This window comes from Apus apus, chromosome 20 (assembly GCF_020740795.1).
Source record: "Apus apus isolate bApuApu2 chromosome 20, bApuApu2.pri.cur, whole genome shotgun sequence".
Classification (NCBI taxonomy): domain Eukaryota; kingdom Metazoa; phylum Chordata; class Aves; order Apodiformes; family Apodidae; genus Apus; species Apus apus.
In genome coordinates, this window is record NC_067301.1 from 6,180,248 (window position 1) to 6,196,368 (window position 16,121).

At 56.3% G+C, this 16,121-nt stretch overlaps 1 protein-coding gene across 1 annotated transcript; it reads right to left on the minus strand.

Moving 5' to 3' along the window:
- Positions 1–414: 414 nt before the first annotated feature.
- On the minus strand, positions 415–15,845 carry WNT4 (Wnt family member 4). The gene is made up of 5 exons (XM_051637397.1): positions 15,444–15,845; positions 4,099–4,334; positions 1,736–1,867; positions 1,277–1,419; positions 415–1,077 (listed from the first exon to the last, which is right to left on the minus strand). Exons 1-5 carry the CDS (start codon positions 15,518–15,520, stop codon positions 610–612), a joined length of 1,056 nt encoding a protein of 351 aa, XP_051493357.1. The 5' UTR covers positions 15,521–15,845; the 3' UTR covers positions 415–609.
- Positions 15,846–16,121: the final 276 nt, after the last annotated feature.

Here is a 16,121-nt window from a genome sequence, read left to right on the forward strand (position 1 = left end):
CAGATACTGCTCCCCCTGGCTATGTTTTCCCAACATTCAGCTTAACTCCTGGGGTCTTTGCTACCCCATCACCCCCTGCCCATCCCGTGTGATGCAAGTGCTGGCTCTGCTCCATCCCCTCCCAAGGCTCAGCCAAGGCAAGCGCTGCTCTGGGATGCTCAGCACATGCCTTGAACAATAGCTGCACCAGAAGATACCAAGTGCCTAGTGCTGACCTTGGCTGCAGCACCTGCCCTTTGCAGTGCTCTGGAGTCAGCAGGAGCTCATCCGATGACCGCAGGCAACACGCAGGTCCCCAGCCAGCTGCTGGCAGCAGACACGTCCCTGCTGGCAACAGGACACCCTGGGGTTCTGGCTCCAGGAAGAAACAAAACAAGCAACCAAAGCAAAATGAAAAAAAGCCAACAATGATCATTTTTTTTTTTTTTAAACTTTAAATATTTTTTTTTCTCTTTAAAATCTGTTTTCCTCTGAGAGGGGGGGGTCTGTCTCTGTCAGGAGCTGCGCTCTCCCTGCAGCGTCTGGGATTCTTCCTCAGTCCTGGCCGTGGGGCAAGGGAGAAGCAGGGTCAGTTGGAGAGGAGGATGGGTGGACACTCCCCTCCATGCATCACCGGCACGTATGTATTTCCACCACCCGATGGCAGGGTTTGCACTTGACAGAGCAGCACCAGTGGAATTTGCAACTGCACCTTTCCACAACCTCCACCTCGTCCGTGTGAAAGCCCCGGCCGCAGCACATCAGCTCGCAGCCGTCGATGGCCTTGGAGGTCTTGTTGCACTGCCGGCCACTGGTGCCCAGCACCCCGTTCTTGAGGTCATGGTCACAGAAGTCAGGACTGGAGTCCAGGTAGACAAGGTCCTCGTCCGTGTGTGGCTTGAACTGGGAGTTTTTGGGCACCAGCACTTTGGTGGAGCCGATCTCGCTCTGCTCGACCTCGGTGGCACCGTCAAACTTCTCCTTCAGGACATTGCCCACTTTGCGGAAGGGGGGCATGGCTTTCCAGCAGGTCTTGAACTCGCACGAGCCTGACACTCCATGACACTTGCACTCCACCCGCATGTTGTTCAGGATAGCCTGGAGGAACAGACACAAGAAACAAGAGGGGTCGGTCAGCTTGGGGTGGACACCGCGAGGAGGATGCGATGTAGGGGGTCTGGAAGGGTCATGCAGAAAGTGATGAAATGAAGCCAAACAGGCTGAAGCAGCGGCTGCAGAGCCCAGCTGGGATGCTGCCGAGCTGCACTGGCTGTCCAGGTTTCCCCCTCACCATTACCTTCCTGCCTGCCTCGTTGTTGTGGAGGTTCATTAAGGCTCTGTTGGAAGAAGCCCCTTTGCTCCTCTCCCGGACGTCGACGAAGGACTGCGAGAAGGCCACGCCGTAGGCGATGTTGTCAGAGCAGCCTGACCACTGGAAGCCTAAGGCAGAGAGCACGGAGGAGCCAGGTTACAGCCAGCCTGCCCTGCTCACCCTCTCCAGCTAACATGCAGCTGGCCTGCCCACCCTGCCCTCCAGCTCGGCTGGGCTGCCTCGGGGAGCTGGAGAGCGTCATCCTAGAGGCAGGACACGGACAAGGGCTTTCTCTGCCCCAAGGGTGATGCCCTCCTGGACCAACAGATTTCATTTTTTTGTTTTCTTTTCACTCTTCCCTCCTTTCTGGTTGGCTCCAGGGTGAGCATCCCCACGCTTGGCCCATTTAGCCCCCCAGCCTGGCTGCCCCCCCAGCACGCTTACCCTGCGGGCTGCCTCCCTGCACCGTGCGGTCGCAGCCGCACTTGTCCAGCTCGCCGCTGCTGCAGGCGCGGGTCACGGCGAAGGCCACCCCTGCTGAGGAGATGGCATAGACAAATGCTGCCTCCCGTGTCCCTGCAACGGCACAAACGTGGTGAGAAACATGGCAGCAAGTCCAGGGCACACAAGAGGGCTTTCTGGAGGGGCCGCTTGCCTGTGTCTCTGCTCGTTTTCCCTCCTAATGCTGGTGTTGCACATCAACTCCCTCGAAAAGCTAGTCTGAAAACTGGCTCTTGGCAAAATCATGCCACGCAGAGCTGTGAAGTCAAGGGCTTTTCTCCTTCTATTCCTCCCAAGATGGGGTAATCCGTGCATGCACACACCCATCCTCCCTATTCCCAGGGATGCTGTTTGCTTTCTGCCAAGCTTGAACCAGTCCCAGCAGAAACACCTTGGCACTGGGAGAGCATTTGCAGCAGTGACAGCCCTGACTTGCAGCAGTGAAGAATCTGGGAACTGTCCCACAAGGTTAAAAACATGAATATGATGCAAAGGCCAATGTGGGGAGAGCTATTCAGAGCTTCTGTGGAGAGACTGTCTTGTCTGGTGCTTGCAGGGTGTCTTGGCCATGAAATCCATCCTGCATCCAAAACAGTTGGCTGCTTTCCACATCCAGATCCTCGTTCATCCTGTAGCTCCCAGCACCTCCCAAACTACCCTGCAAAACCCCACTCTGCTCCCAAAGAGGAGCAAGACCCCACTGGTCCCCAGGGTGCAGACCCTCCCCAGTCCTTGTGCCTGCCCGGGCCATGGCACACGATTAGGAAGAGCTTGTTTGGGAAGTCAGGGGACATCCCTGGGCAGAAACACACAGGACAGCTGGCCAGGAATCAGCTCTTGTGCCACCCAAATCCCCACCATCCTCCGAGGCTGGCTGAGAACACAGCCCCTCTGTCTCTGGGCGAGGAGGGCTGGCACTGGGGGCAGTCCTGTGCTGTGGGGATGGGGGTGGCTTGTGGGCAAACATCACCCTGCCTTGCTGGTTGGACAGAAGGCTTGTAGTGAGAGGACAAGGGGCAACGGTTTTAAACTGAAAGAAGAGAGATTTAGGTTAGAGATCAGGTGGTGAGACACTGGAACAGGCTGCCCAGAGCAGCTGTGGAAGCTGCATCCCTGGAAGTGTTCAAGAGCAGGTTGGATAGGGCTCTGAGCAACCTGGTCTAGTGGGAGGTGTCTCTACCCATGCAGGGGGGGTTGGAACCCCATGATTTTTAAGGTCCCTTCCAACTCTAACCATTCTATGGTTCTATGATTCTACTCTGGTGGTCGCAGGCCTGACTTTGGTGGCCCATCTGTAGTCTGGCCTGGGCAGCAGTGGCTGGGGAGGACCCAGCCAGCGTGGGTACTGAACTGCCTCCAAGTTAATCGAGGTTAATAGTAGGATTGTGTTGGTTGGTTTGTGCTGTGGCTGCTTAAAAAGAGAAGACTTTTAGTTTCTGGTATTTCTGGTATTTCCAGTCCCTGAACCTTCACAAGAAGGGATCTTCACCCTTGTGTGAGGGGAGGAAAGTCAAACGAGGAGCTGGAGGGGAGGATCTGGCTTCTGGGTCCTGGGGTGGGAAGTGAGACAGTGCATCAGAGATGCCAGTGGCACCCGAGGAGAGGCAAGGGCCACTTCAGTGGTTTCCAGGGGTTACAGAGGGGCTTTCCCCTCCATCTCCTCACCCCAGTGCTCCGAGTCCTTGCTTGGTTGGGTCACAGCTCGGCGTCTCTGGGACACCTGTGTGCAGCTGGGGTGAGAGGGGCTGGGGGCTGCCCTGGCCTTAAGCTCCCAGTGGGGGCTGGCAGCTGGGGGCTGGGGGGTGCTGGTGCTGTCAGAGGCTCCAGCGCCGTGTGTTGTACTCGTACCGAGCAGCAGAGGGCTGTCCTCTGCTGGCCCACAGACAGCTCCTCTGCAGAGCATCGTGCCAGCCTGGCCCGGCCACCCTGCTGCAGCTCCTGGGCTTGATGGGGCAGAGATTAGACTAGAGGGGGGCTGTAGGGCCCTGCTGGAACCTGGCATGTCCCTCTACTAGGTCCAGGCTCTCTGGATGCCCTGAGCTGGTGCTTCCATGCAATAGGGACCCGCTGGCTGTGAAAAGACTGGGAAGAGGAAGCACCCAGCAGCTGAGTCACTGTGGTCTGGATGTGCTGCCCCCCAAGAGCAGTCAGAAAAACCCCACTGAGATGCCCAGGGAAGACCCAGCCCCGGCTCACTCCTCCTCTCTCCAGCCCCCCGCTCAGGGGCGAAGCAGCAAAGCCCGGGGACGGCTGTCACAGCCGTGTCCCCACGCAGCAGCTCCCGGGCTCGTGTCCTCCCAGCTCACCTTGTGTGACCACCTTGCCAAAGACAGGCAGCGTGTCCAGCGTGGAGCAGTTCCAGCGGCGGTTGCGGAACTGGAACTGGCACTCCTCGATGGCCAGCTGGGCGCCGCGCCGCACCGAGTCCATCACCTCCAGGTTCCTCTTGCACATCTGCACCTGGCGCTGGATCAAGCCCTTCAGCTTCTCACAGGTCTCCTCCTCGGAGATGCTCCCCACCGAAGACAGCTTTGCCAGGTACCTGCCGTGACAGCCAGCAGAACTGGTTAGGAGGCAAGGGCTGGGGCAGCAGGAACCCATATTCATCTGGGACACCCTGCACCCGAGTGAGGAGACCTAGCCTCATCCTCTCCACAGCTGAGACCTGGCACCCCTCTGGGGTCACCTTAAATTTGCCACTGCGGTGGCTCCAAAGGATGCATTTTTGTCTGGCAGAGAGCAAGCCCAAGCAAAACAACCATCCCTCTTCAGCCCAGTCCCCTGTCCCTCGGGCAGCCCAGCTGCTGGCTCCCCTTTGCCTCTGTTGCCTGCAAGGAAGATATTTTCGGCGTTGTCTGACCATGCCCAGTCAGGTCTCCTGAGTACCAGCACATCCAAGTGCTACTAGGAAAAGCCAGAGGTCTCTGAAGTCAGCCAAAACAAGCAGGACAGGCTCTTGGCTGCCAGCTCCAGCTGCCACACAGCTCCCACAGCATGGCTGTGTGCTCACCACCAACAAACATTGCCCTCCAAACCACTTCCCTCCTGGAGCCTGCTTTTAGCTCCCCTAGCCCCCAGCAGGCAGGGATGGCCCCTGGGAGCTGCCAGGTTTCCTGTCACTTGGGATTCAAGCAGAGCGTGAAGTGGGGAAGGCAGAGTCAGGAGCCTGCAGTGGGCAAAACCACACACACTGGGCTCCTGAACCTGGCTGTGAGGTCTTTGTCGACTGGGAGAGGACTGGAGGTGACCATGTGCTGTGACCATCCCATCCTCAGCAGAAGCAGTTACAGAGCTGCTCTTGAGCACTGGCATTAGGGGACATGGGAAGCTGCCCCTTCTGGGACAAGCACCCCACAAGCTCTTGGCATCTCCCCACTGAGCACATGGGCAAGATGGTCTCTCCCGTGCATCCCAGTAACCCAGCTCGCCACGACCACCATGTGGGTCTGCTCACCCATTTCCCAGGCCCAACCTCCTGTCCCAGCCTCTGGATCCCAGAGGGCTTTTAAGACAGACCAGCACAGCTCAGTCAGGATGTTGGATAATCCCAGATCCTCTCTCTGTGCCTGTGCTGGCACGTGCCTTGCTGAGCCTCCCTCCCTGCTGTGGCTGCTGGCACCCGCTGCCAGTGACACTGCCACCAGCAGAGCTCTGTCCTGCCACAGAGCAGGGAGCTCCCCTGCACAGGGCAAGCAAAACTCATCTCTGCGCCCACTGACCCCACCAAGCTTGAACGCCCTTGGGAAACCAGCAGCCTCAGCTCACATTGCTGCCTCGTCTGTACCAACAGATGCGAGGACTGAGCAAAAGCTTTTTGGCAACCTCATTCCTTGACTCTGGGTTTCCCAGCCCTGCAGAGCTCGTGGACTTCTTTGTTTTGTTTTCTTGTTTTTTTGCCTCCTCCTAAAGTTGCGACATCCTGCTCAGGATTTTTCCTTTGAAGCCCTGCTTGCCTCTGCAAAGTGACTGTGCAAAAGTGGCTCCTGCTCCCTGTCCTGTTCCCATGTGTCCCAGGAGCCAGATCTGCTGACTTCAGCCACAAAAATCAAGCTGTCACAGCCGCTTCCTCCCATTAGCCCTGCCAGCCTGCCCCAGGAGGAGAGCACAGGATTTTCTCTTCCGTGCATCAGCAGAATTATTCACCAGCTTGGTTTTGTGCTCGCAACTGGGGGGCCGTGGGAGATGGGGAGAGAGCCAGCTCGGCTCTCAGGGCCCGTGGGGAGGCTGCCTGGTGAGCTGTCAGGAGCATTCAGCCTCCCTGTGCGTGGAGACCACTGGGTGAGACGCCTCTCGGACAGCGGGAGGGGGCAGGCAGCCAAGTTCTCTTCCAGCCTTTATACCAGCTCAGCATCTTTGCCCGAGGCTTTCTGCTCCTCCAAGGGCAGAGCCCTTGTTGCAGAGGACCAGCAGCACAAGGCTGGCTCAGAAAGCCCACCCTGGCAATCCCAGGGCTGCCACCTTTCTGCGGGTCCCTGTTCTGTGCTGCGGTCCCTGGGCGTGGAACGTTGACAGTTGCTGTTCCCACACCTTGCTGCACTCAGCTGCCACAGGATGAAGGCAGCAAATCACCCTTGGAAGCTTTGATGCTGAGCAAACCCGGGGTGACTGTGACAACCATGTCCCGCCCCCCCAGGTCCAGCCATCATCTCAGCCTGGGCATGGGGAAGCTGACACACAGCAGAGTGGTGAGACTCATCCCAAAGCACCACGGGTTGGTTGAGCACTTTTGAGCCTGGAAGCCAAGAAAACCAGATTCTGCCTCCAGTACTAACCCCTTGTGCTGATCTGGCTTCTCCCTCCTCCTGCAACTTCAGCAGCATTTATTGTACCAGGGAACCAGCTCCTGCCAAGGAGTCAGTGCCCAGCCCAGCTGCAGGCACCTCATCAGGAGAGAGCCAAGCACCCTGGGGCTCAGCTACATGAACACCAGCTCTGCTCAGGGTGGGGGCATCATCTCCTCTTATACATTTCTCAGTTTGCTGGATTTCTCCAGGCCGTGGAGATTATAAATCAAAATTCAGAAATTCAAAGCACACATGAAGAAAAGTGTGACAAGAGCCTTTCAAGCCTTTCCAAGCAGATGTGCCTGATAAGATGCCTCCCCAGCAAACATTTAATAACTGTTTGGGATGATAAAACAAAGGCCAAAGATGCTTCAAAGATAGGTACAGCTCTCCAAGAACAGTTTGTTTTCCAAGGCAGGCAAATAAGATGAAGTTGTCCAGAACGGTGCTCTGGTCTCTCTCCCCATGACAAGTCCTCTTTGTGCCATCACCCCTGTTCAGCCCATGCATGTCTGCCCCTCCCTGGGGCTGGAGGCAACTATGCCTAAAATGCCATGGCCCCATCAGACTTTCAGTCTCCTACACCCCGGGAATACCAGCATTGCTTTCCAAACAAGGTGGGTTTTTTTTGATAGGCAGGCTGCCATCCTGTTGACTGATCCAGGAGGGATCCAGAGGTTGAGTGAAAGGTGCAAGGAAGGACCTTTTTCAAGTGTAAGGCAGCTTTGAGGCTTTCACATGAGGCTTTTTCTCTCCACACCACATTCAGGGGCACATGGCAGGAACACCTCAATTCTTTTCCCCTCTCTGGGGAGCTGAAGGGCAAGATAAGAGCTAGGAAGTGTCCTCTGTCCTCACCAGCACTCTAAGATGCTTCCATGCTGCAACTCACAGAGCGTTTCTCAGGGCTGGGGAGCCCAAGCAAGGTACCAAACCCATCCACAGCATCCCAGGGTCACCATGAAAACCCAGCTCTAGCAGTGCTAGGTCCTTAATGAGCACCTTGATCCAAGCTCCATTATCCTGGACTGAGGTGGTAGAAACCAGACAAAGCCTTTGTTTACCCCCCCACAGAGCAGGACAGGCATAACAGGAGGATACCCTGTCTGCAAGGTCTTAGTGCAGATCTCCATCCTGATAGCTGTGCAGAGCTCTAGGTTCTGACTGAAGTCTCACATGCAGCCTCAAAACAGCCCTGCTTGTAGGAAAACAAACCAAAAAAAGCCCAAATAATGGAATAATGGCATCTTTTCTTTTTTTCCCAAAATTGGGCAAAGAGAGTTTCAAGGGGTGAGCTTCTGCCCAAGCCATTTGGTCAAGTTTTGTCTTCTTGCTTGGCATTGAGGCTTCTTTTCTCCTGCCTTTAAATCAAGACCAGCCACTCACAGAACAAGCTCCCTTTTCATAGAAGTCACTGATTTAACACAAAACTGATGGAAAACACTTCAATTTTGTTTTTTTTCCACCCGCAGATGAAGATCGAAGCCCCATAATTTAAGTGGCTGCAGTTGATCCACCCTGAAAGATGGCAAATAAGGAAACCTCAAGCCCAGGCAGCTTTGGAAGGGCTGGGGAGGGGAAAGCCCTACTCACATAAAAGTGACTGTAACAATTTCAGAAGGAAGAATAATCGATGTAATGACAAGATGACACTGGAAGAGCCACAGTGCGTGGCAGATGGAGCCAGAAGGAGAGGGGATTCCCTGCCTTGGGAAGGTGTGGAAATTTGAGTCATTGAGTCATTGACAAATTCTCAATAGAGGCCAGGGAGGATGTAAGAGATGCCTTGGAGGAAGCATCAATCTCTTGAACGAGTTTCCAGCATGAGAACTCTTTGTATTATCTCATTTTGGGAACATTTTCCTAAAGATGGCAACACTCGGACCCAGGCCAGTGGTAGCACTGGTTTGTTTATCTCTCAGAGATGCTGCGAAGTCAGATGAGCTCAGAAGCTTCACCCTGGGCAGCCTGACTGGGATACCTGCCTGGCCAGGGTCCCAGAAGTGTTGTTGAGGTCTTGGATTGTGGAGATGCTCTTCTCAGAGAGGCAGCCTCTCCAACCATCCTTTCTGCTCAGGGAGTAACCAAGTCAGCCGAGATCACCAGTGCGTTTCTGTCTCTTGTGGCTGGACATATGGCCAGCCAGTGACTCAGAGCTGTGCTTGGGATGGAAACTGCCTTGTGCAGAGAGGTTTCTTCTGAGGAAGAACAAAAGGCCTGTTGATGACAGAAGAAACAACAGTGCGTGGAGATCGACAGATGGATGCATGTGAAGAGAGAGAGGCACGGCTGGGACACCAGAAGGAGCCATCCTGCAGCTATGGAGAAGGGCATGATCTTTTTCCTTGTTGCTTCCCCCCTCTCCACCAAGCAGAGAGAAGACATGGGGAGATGTCCCAGGGCTGGCAGGTCAAAGGATGTTCTAAGTGGGCCAGAGAGCCCACGTTCTTCTTGTGGTGTTCCGCACTGGGCTTCGTACTACCTTTCCCTGTGCCATCATGGCCAAGTACCACCCACATCCTCAGCCTGGTTCAGGCCTGCCAACCTGGGCATGTTCCTGGCAGGACCCGCTGGAGATCTGCAACCTGCAAGGTGGCCCTTATCCAACTGATGGCTCTGCAGCAGGACATGTCCCTCCCAGAGACTAAACATCCCTCTCCCGGGATTAAATATCCAACCTTTCCCTTCCAAGTGTAAACCATGACTTACAAAGTCATCATCCGAGAGTCTGTCTGGTCTCTTCCCTGGAAGGAAAGCAGCTCTGTGGCACAGTCCTTCCTGTCACAGTTGCTGCACGTTTCATCTCTTGGCTGAAACCATGCTCTTCACAGTCTGATCTCCACCTCCAGTTAGCAGCTGCCAAAGCAGCCACCCAGTAGGAGGCACTGCATGTTCAGCAGGACCTGCCTACAGACCCTGGTGTGCAGCTCCACTGAGCTCAAAGGTGAGCCTACAGCTCAAATCCTGCCCCTCCACACCTCAGCCCCTGCACCCACACCACACATTGTCTAGGATGCGTGCCTAGCAAACACCCACCTACCCAGGCACCAGCCACTGGTGGTGGCTTGCCTCCTTCAAGCCCCTGGGGACAGCAAGGTGGCCCCAGCTGCTGGTCCTGAGCCAGTGCTGCTTCTTGCCTTTCTGAGCATTAAGGGGCAAAATCTCCACTTTGTGATGGGGAAGGCCAGGATGGAAGTTGGGAAGACCCTGAGAGCAACATCCACTTTGGAAACCTGCTTTGGATGTGTAGGGAACATCCTTGACTGCATCCTCCTTTATAAGCCACCAGAAGCTGCTCCTGGGCTCAGGTACAACAGCAAAGCCTTGTTGCAAGAGGAGGCAAGTGCAAGATACTGAGCTGAGCTGGGTGGGAATTCCCCTCATGCAGTGCTCCAGGCCAGACCTAGCTGGAGAAAGCCTGATCACTTTTGAGTTCAATCAGCATTTGCAGATACGTGGCAGCAGAAGCCTCCTGCAGGATCAGTTCCATCTCGCCCAACTCCCAACAGACCCCAGGCTGCTCTCCATCAGCCAAACTACTAAATTAATCTTTTCCCCAACATGATTTCCTGAAAGCACAACCCTGGCTCCAGTTCTGCTGAGCCAGCCAGATCCTGCACAGCACCTTCCCAGCTGCAAACCTTGACAGCCCATCCAGCCACTCCCGGGGGGCCTGGAGGATGCTGAGGGGTTCACCTACAGGCACAGGGGCAGACAACCTGGGGCTGGAGCCAAACAAAAGTCACCTGTGCTTTGTATCCAGAGCAGCATCTGCCATTCAAGCAGCCTTGGATGACTCAGGCTTTTGTGGATTTGCAAGGCTTTCAAGCTTTCTGAAAAAATTCACCTAGAGCCAGCATCACTCTGCTTGTAAGGAAATGCAGCAAAACCTCCTGGTAACCTCCAGGATTGCTCAGCAATTTCATCATTAAGAAAGCCCAGATAAATGACTCTAATGCATTTTTCTCTATCCACAAGGATGAAAACTGTGAGGAAAGTAGTTCTCAGCAGAGCAACATAAACTATTTTTGCTTAAATGCCCAACTCCAGTTCTGACTCACGGAGTCACAGCAAAAAGAGGAATTTGCTTCTTGCTGTTACTTGTATTTGGAGCTGATCTGATTCTGCACAACCTGGGGTGCAGAGTGGTTCTGTCTCATGGCCATCCTCCCTAGAATAAGGCTCTGCTACTAAAGGTTGGAATGTGGCTTTCTTTGAGGCTTCCTTAGGAATAGACTGAAGTGCCTGTCACAGCTGAGGAGGCTGAGAGCATCGATCCCTCCCACCCTGAAATCCTCCTGCCAGACAGGACCAGAACTCAGAGACAAGCCAAACTGGTTGGAAGTCCAGCACCAAGACTGGCCAAGGTCTCTTGTCTCCACAGGATGCAACCCTTCAAGCCAGTCCGTTTTCATTGCTGTTCTTGTCAAAAGGAGCAGGACATAAAATAACTTAAAAAAAAAGAATAATAAATATTTCCAGTGGAGGCTGCTGGTTTCACTCTCCCACCCCAGGCCCTGGGGGAATGGGTGTCACTGGTTGCATTCACCAACCTTGCAGACCCTGCAGGACCCCCAGAGCTATGCCAAGGAGCCCTGGGCACCCCAGAAGCAAGAGCTGCTCACCCAACTCACACCAGCCCTCAGAGCAAGGAAACTCCCCATCAAACCCCATGGCTGGAACCCACCACCCCAGCTGCCAGAGCAGATGTGACTTGGGGAACCTCCTTGGTGCTGTCTTCACACCAAAACCCAAGAGCACAGGGAGAGGAGAGGGGCAGGAGCAGCTCTGCCCTGGAGCTAACTGCTCCTGCTGAGTCAGCAGCTCCAGCATCTGCTGGGAAAAGAGGCCAGTTCCTGGCCAGGTGGAAAGGGAAGGTTGCAATGACAATGCAAAGAATCTCACAGCAAATGAAATGCAGCCAGGCTCAAGGCTAAGTGAGCTCTCCCCACTGCCAGAGCTGGTGAGACCTTAAAAACAAGAATGAAGTCCAGTTTAAAACCAGAGGGATGCTAGTGTAGGACCCAGGGATGCTGCTTCCCAGATCCTTCACATTGCACAATGACCCAGACCAGCACAACATGGGCATTCAGGCTGCTCTTGCAACATCTCCTCTGCAAAGAGGGCAGGGATGAGGACAGAGAACTAGGCCTTGCATTTGTGATGTTCAGATGGAAGGTGGCCAGAGAAACCCAAACTCTTTCCATCCCTCCCTCTCCAAGCCTCAGAATTGGTCACTATCAGAGAGCAGCTGCTTAAGCAGGCTTGTTCTGACACTTGCAAACTCTTCAAGCTTTCCCAGACTGCTCAAATTATTATTATTTTTATTTATTTATTTTTTAAAGCCCATGGGCTTTTTGGGTTATGGGTTTTACAACCCGTTTCTATGGGCTTCAAGGCCCATCTGTGCTCCTGGCCCTTTAAGCCAAGTCTCCAACCCAGACGGAAGTTTTAAACCCCTGTAAATAGGGGGTAGAGGGAGCTGCTGGTGGCACACCCTGCTCTGCAGCAGCATAACCACATCTCAGACTATCCAGTGTACATCTGGAGAGCCTCCACCAAAGCCAGTTTTAGCTGCAAGAAAACGGAGGGAGGCTGTAATGATTCCCAGAGAGCTTGGCAACGAGGGGTGTCACCCATAAAGGACCCTGCCCTGTTGCACCCCCATGGTCTCCAGGCACAGAATTTCCTCTCATAATTCAAACCACCCCAACAGCTACAGATCACAGCAGCCCCAACACCCCGTGCAGTTAGTGGGAGCTTACATCCACACCCTCCTTTGCACATTTTGTTGGCTCACCTCTTCAGGTGGACTTCTCCCCCCACCCAAACCAAACCAATGAGTAAACAAATAGCTACATGACTGCTCACCCCTTACTTCCCCCTGGCACCAGAGCCTGGTGCTCCCATGCCAGCTTCAAAGAGGTGTTGGTTTGGCTGAAGCCCTCTAGAAACCCGCCCAGCATGGAGATGGTTTTGGTCCACTAAGAGAACATGCTTCTAAACCCCCACTCCTGTACGTGGGGGTTCAAGAGCTGAGACGAGCCAGTGAAATGCAAATTGCTTTGGAAAGCAGCTCAGCTGTTTCCCCTAGATAAAGCAGGTCCCTGGACTCCTCCAGGGATAAATTAGAAGCCAGAGTGGACTTTTCCAGGCACAACTAGCTAAACGGCACAAACTACAGCCCTTTTTACAGTTCTGTGCCTGAAGAGGCAGGAGGAAAAGCTTTAAAACTGAGTCTCCAAAGGCAAGAGGAAGAGCAAACCTGAGGCTTCCATGTGAAGGGGGAGCAGAGCATCTCTTCAGATTTAGAGAAGAGAGGGTTGCTGGATAGGGAGCAAGCCAAGCAGCAACTCCCAAAATTCAGTCACTGAAGAAAACCACCTGAGGATTGTTTCCTAAGCAGAGAGAAAGTAGCTTGGTCTGTTTCATGCAAGTGTTTGGCAAAGTCCCTTCCAGCTCAATGGTCGCTACAGCAGAGCGACCCCCCCAGCAGGTACCTACACCACCTCCCTTTTCTATGGGATGGGGTGGTTCAGAGGACACCAGTTGCATGGCTAAACCCAGCCCTTCCCCACAAAGCCAGGCTTACAGAAAACCTTCAGCTCAAGTGTTGCAAGTGGTGTCTCTCTGAAGCGCTGGGGGAGAACGAGTCCGGACAGGTCGAAAGAAGCTTTAGGGGGAAAAGAAAAAAAAAAAGTCACAACTGAACTTAATCACTAATCCAGCAGGTTTCTGGAAAAGCAAACTTCACCACGGGCTGCCACCCCTCGCACACACCTATGTGTAGAAATATGTGCCTGGTGAGGCAGGATCGGGCCCCAGGTGCTGGGCTGGCAGCGCCCAGGTGCCCCTGTGATAAATCAGAGCACAGCAGAGCCCCCACGTGTGAGGCTTCGTGAAGATGAACGAGGCTCACTCATTCCTCGAATATCTGATAACTCCTGGGATCCTTCTAACTCTGTTTATTGCCTCCAGCAGCCTTTGTTTCTGATGTGAGAAGATAAACAATGGGAATTGTCTTAATCCAAAAGGCAAAGAATAAAAAGCACCGAGCGGGGGACGATCCTTTTATCACGATGCATTTGCAACATCAAAAAAAAGGTTGACCCCCTTCCTTTCAAATGCACTGAGATGCATCTGCTTTTCCTCCCCTGTTGGCAGGAATGAACCCCTCTGCTCTCCCACAGTCCAGCCCCCCCCCCCCCCCTGCCCACCCTTCGCTTTGCCAGCCCGGGTGGCTGCACACACTCCTCCCTCAAACCACCCCTCTGCCTCAGCTGCCCAAACATGATCCCAGCTGCGTGTGGTACCACAGAGCAGGGGGTCCCACCTCTGCCCATCCACGCCAGTTGGCTTGTTGACCTCACTCACAGAATCCTCCTTCACCAGGCACTGCTCCATACCTGTCCCTGGGCAGCCAAGGCTGCTCCACTCCCTGGACCTGCCATCATCCCACAGGGCTTCCTCAGCAGGACTTTCTTCCCGCAGGAAAAACACTCCCACAGGTCCCAATATATCTTCACCAAAAGTGTGACAGCTTAAAAAGACCACCTTGATAGCTGCTATGATCCACCCACCACTTGCCAGAGATGCGTGGTGCTCAAGTTGCTCCATCTGGCAAAGGAGGAGGGGAGGAGGACTCAGTGCCACCACGTCCCAGGCAGCTGCTGATGGGTGAGCACCTTTTCCCACAGGCAGGACACTGGGAGAACGCTGCTGACCTAGCCCTTCCCCTGCATGTAGGGAGTAGCCTCTGAAACCCACAGCTGCCAGCGTGCCAAAGCTAAAGGCAGGAAAGGTGGGAGAGGACTCCTCGGGCAGGGATGTGCTTGTGGGACCCTGCCCACCTGGCCACAGGTGTCGGGAGAGGCACAAACCCCTCAGGCTCCTTCATGCACACAGCCCCAGGGACTCTCCACCCGGCCGTGGCATACCTGCCCTTTTTCCCCCAGGAGACCTGAAGAGGTGAGACAGAGGTGGCCCAGGTTCTCAACCCAGAGAGTGGGTCTGCTGGGTGCCTCCACCGGGAACTAATTAGCTGACGGCAGCCAGCGACGCTGGGAGCAGGGGAAGAGCCATCTCCCACCAGGCAAAATTAATTAGGAAGAACCAGCGCCTTCATTCAAAATGAGGTGGGAAGGTGCTGTCATGCTCCATCCCCTCTGCCCCGGCGTGGGGCTGGGGGGGGGGGGGGGTCTCCCCAGAAGACAGTCCCACCGCCTTGGCAAACATGCAGGAATTTTCCAGAACGATTTCTGCCCCTGTTTACCTTACACATGATTTCAGTGTTTGTTCAGCGGGTTCCCGACGTCGCCGGGCTCCTCTGCAGCGTGGGACAGCCCCCCGCCGCCCATCCTCCCCGCGGGAACGGGGGTGCGAGGCGCGGGCACAGCCCTGCCCACCGCAAACCCCCCGCACGCTCGGCAGCCCCAGCCCTGCCAAATCCTTCCCCTGGACCGCCGGCCCCCGCCAAGGCGCCCTGCCAAGCCCCGCGCCCTGCTCTGACCTGCTGCCCCCACCTTCCCGCTGCCCTCCCCGCCCGCCGTCATATCACTTCAGGACAAAAAGGGCCCCGGGGGGGCCAGATAACCCCCCCCGGCCGGCCAGCCTCGGGGACAGACCGGCCCCGAGCGGCCGGGGAGGGTCGGCATCCCCTGCAGCCCGCGGGTGCGGGAGGGCAGCGGGTCCCCGGCCCGACGCCCCGTCGGGCAGCGAGCAGCATCGTTGCGGGGGTTTCGCCCGCCCCCCCCCTCATCCCCCTCTCCCCGGCGCTGCCCCGACCCCGGCGGCACCTGCCCCGGCGCCCCGGGGGGGCATCAACAAGTGCCCACCTCCCCCCCCCCCTCCGCCTCGCCCCTACTCACAGCCAGTTGCTGGCGTTGGCCGAGAAGGTGGCGAGGATGATGAGCAGCAAGGAGCGCAGGGAGTACTCCGGGCTCATCCTGGAGGGCAGAGCGAGCGGAGCCGGCGGCGGCAGCAGCCCCGGCAGCCCCCCCCCGGCCCGGCCCGGCCCGGCCCGGCCCCCCCGCCTCCCCGGGGCAGCCGCCGCCGCAGGTGGGCGCCGGGCGGGAGCGGCGGCGGGCGCTGCCCGGTGGATGCGCCCGCGGCGGCCGCCGAGTCCGACTGTCAGCTCGGCCGGCCCATCCCGGGATGGAGCGGCGGGCCCGGGGGGGCGGGCCGGGGGGCGGGGGCAGCCCCAGCCCCGCCGCTGCCTGGGCGGGACCCGCCGGTGGGGACACCCCCGGGGGCGGGACGGCGGCAGGGAGGGCCGGAGGGGGTGGGTGGGGGGGTCTGTCCCGCTCCCTGCCTCCCGCGGAGACCTCCCGGTGACCACCACGACCCCTCGGATGGGTTTGGTGGGTGGGATGGGGCACGGCTGGGGGGGGGGGGGGGGGTTGCTTCCTCCGTAGAACTGCAGGGAGAGATGGGGGCATCGGGTGGAGGGAGGTGGGGGGGGGGGGAGTGGGGTCGTTTCTCTCTCGTTTGATGCTCTGAGGGTGATTTCGGCGTGGCTGTGTAAAGACAGAGCCCTCAGGGTGGGC